Source organism: Rousettus aegyptiacus, unplaced genomic scaffold, assembly GCF_014176215.1.
Source record: "Rousettus aegyptiacus isolate mRouAeg1 unplaced genomic scaffold, mRouAeg1.p scaffold_m13_p_4, whole genome shotgun sequence".
Lineage (NCBI taxonomy): Eukaryota > Metazoa > Chordata > Mammalia > Chiroptera > Pteropodidae > Rousettus > Rousettus aegyptiacus.
In genome coordinates this window covers 156,862,966-156,864,703 of record NW_023416307.1, presented here as the reverse complement: position 1 = coordinate 156,864,703, position 1,738 = coordinate 156,862,966, and the positions used below count along the sequence as shown (strand labels likewise).

Sequence of the window (1,738 nt, the reverse complement as noted above, 5' to 3'; positions counted from 1 at the left end):
AAAACACAATATTTATGATAGTTAATTGTCTGTCCTGCCTCTGGAATATTTTCCTTACATTTTTAGTTGCACAACCTCTGATTGTTTCTTCCCATGATGATTTGGAAAATATTTTCTACAGAAACTTGTTTCTTATGGACACCCAAGATGCACAGAACGTGACTTCCCGAGCCGGCTCGCCCATTGTCCCTAGTGGTGCCACTGGTTGGAGCCCAGAGAGGCTCAGGAGACGGAGACTCTCTCCAATTGCACCTTGAATCCCTTGCTTTCACAAATTGTACACAGAAACATACGAGCCCACACACAGGATGTCCGGGCCCCTCCCACAGAGCCTGACTCCCTGACTTGTAAGCCTCCGGAAGGCCAACCTGGGGATGAGCACTCCTGAAGCAAAGCCCCTTCCTTCAGGGAAGACGGTGTGTGAACCTCTCTTGGCGGAACAGAAATTAGTGACTGGAAGGTGTAGAAAGAGTGAGGTTTAAGATACCAGCTGGGTCTGAGAAATATACCGAAGGCAAGAGGACATTCTGTGTGTGGGCTCGTAACGAATGGCGGGCCCCTGAAATGGTGGGGATCAATAAGTAAGGTGACCGGTCAGTCCCTGAGCAGACAGAGCAAGAGACGGGGAGAGAGGTGTGGCCGACATGGGACCAGGCGCTGGTGAGCAGAGCCTTGTGTGCAGGTGGGCGGAGTCTGGTGAGGGGGGGTGTGACTAACAGTTGAGGGCGGGGCTGAAGACTAGGGTGGCCCGACCGATAGACGGACAAGTCGACTCAAAAGATCAGGGCCATGGACGTGCACACTGTGATGAAGGCCAGTACAGAAGAGGTCTGCCCGGAGGGGGATGAGCTGTGTCTAAAGGTGAGTGGTGCGTTGAAAATTGGACGGGCAGGGCCTGGAAGCGGGCCAGGGTCCCCTAACCTCCGAGCCCCGGAGGTGGGCACGGGAATCAGCGGAGCATCCCGGGGTCTTCATTCCCCCGCCCGGGTACCCCGCCGAGCATCCCGCGGTCTTCCCTCCCCCACCCAGCTGGAGCGGGCGGCCGTGCGGATCCAGGCGTGGTGGCGCGGCGTCATGGTGCGCCAGGCGCTGCTGCACGCGGCGCTGCGCGCCTGGGTCATCCAGTGCTGGTGGAGGTCTGTGCAGGCCAAGATGCTGGAGCAGAGACGGCGCCTGGCGCTACGGCTCTACACCTGCCAGGAGTGGGCCGTGGTGAAGGTGCAGGCGCAGGTCCGCATGTGGCAGGCCCGCCGGCGCTTCCTCCAGGCCCGCCAGGCGGCCTGCGTCATCCAGTCTCACTGGCGCTGGCATGCCAGCCAAACCCGAGGCCTGATCCAGGGCCGCTACGAGGTCAGAGCCAGCCGGCTGGAGCTGGACATCGAAATCCTCATGACCTAGGGCGCCGGCGGGGCCAAGGAGGCTGGATCTCTCTTCCAATAAAGAGGCTCGCCGACCAGAGTCTTGCCCTTCGGAAATCAGACCCAAAGAAGAGGGACTGGCCCCTGATCTTCCTGCCTTCCGCCCCCCAAAATGGTTCCCTTGCATAGTCCTGAGCCCATCCCAGGGCAATGCACCCTAGGCCCTTGCTCCAAATGCAAACCTGACCAATCGTGCACCCAAAGGAGACCCCAGGGCCCAGGTCAGGCTCTGACACCTCAGCGAGCCTGATCCCAGCTCCCTCCACAAGTGGGGGTCGGCACTGGGCAACCCCTGCCTGGGCGTCTCCACTCAGGGCAGG

General features: G+C 59.7%; 1 protein-coding gene across 1 annotated transcript; it reads left to right on the top strand.

Annotated features, from left to right (window-relative positions):
* The first annotated feature begins 782 nt into the window (after positions 1-782).
* On the top strand, positions 783-1,456 carry IQCF6 (IQ motif containing F6). Its single transcript, XM_016133139.2, has 2 exons — positions 783-804; positions 1,030-1,456. Exons 1-2 carry the CDS (start codon positions 790-792, stop codon positions 1,396-1,398), a joined length of 384 nt encoding a protein of 127 aa, XP_015988625.2. The 5' UTR covers positions 783-789; the 3' UTR covers positions 1,399-1,456.
* Positions 1,457-1,738: the final 282 nt, after the last annotated feature.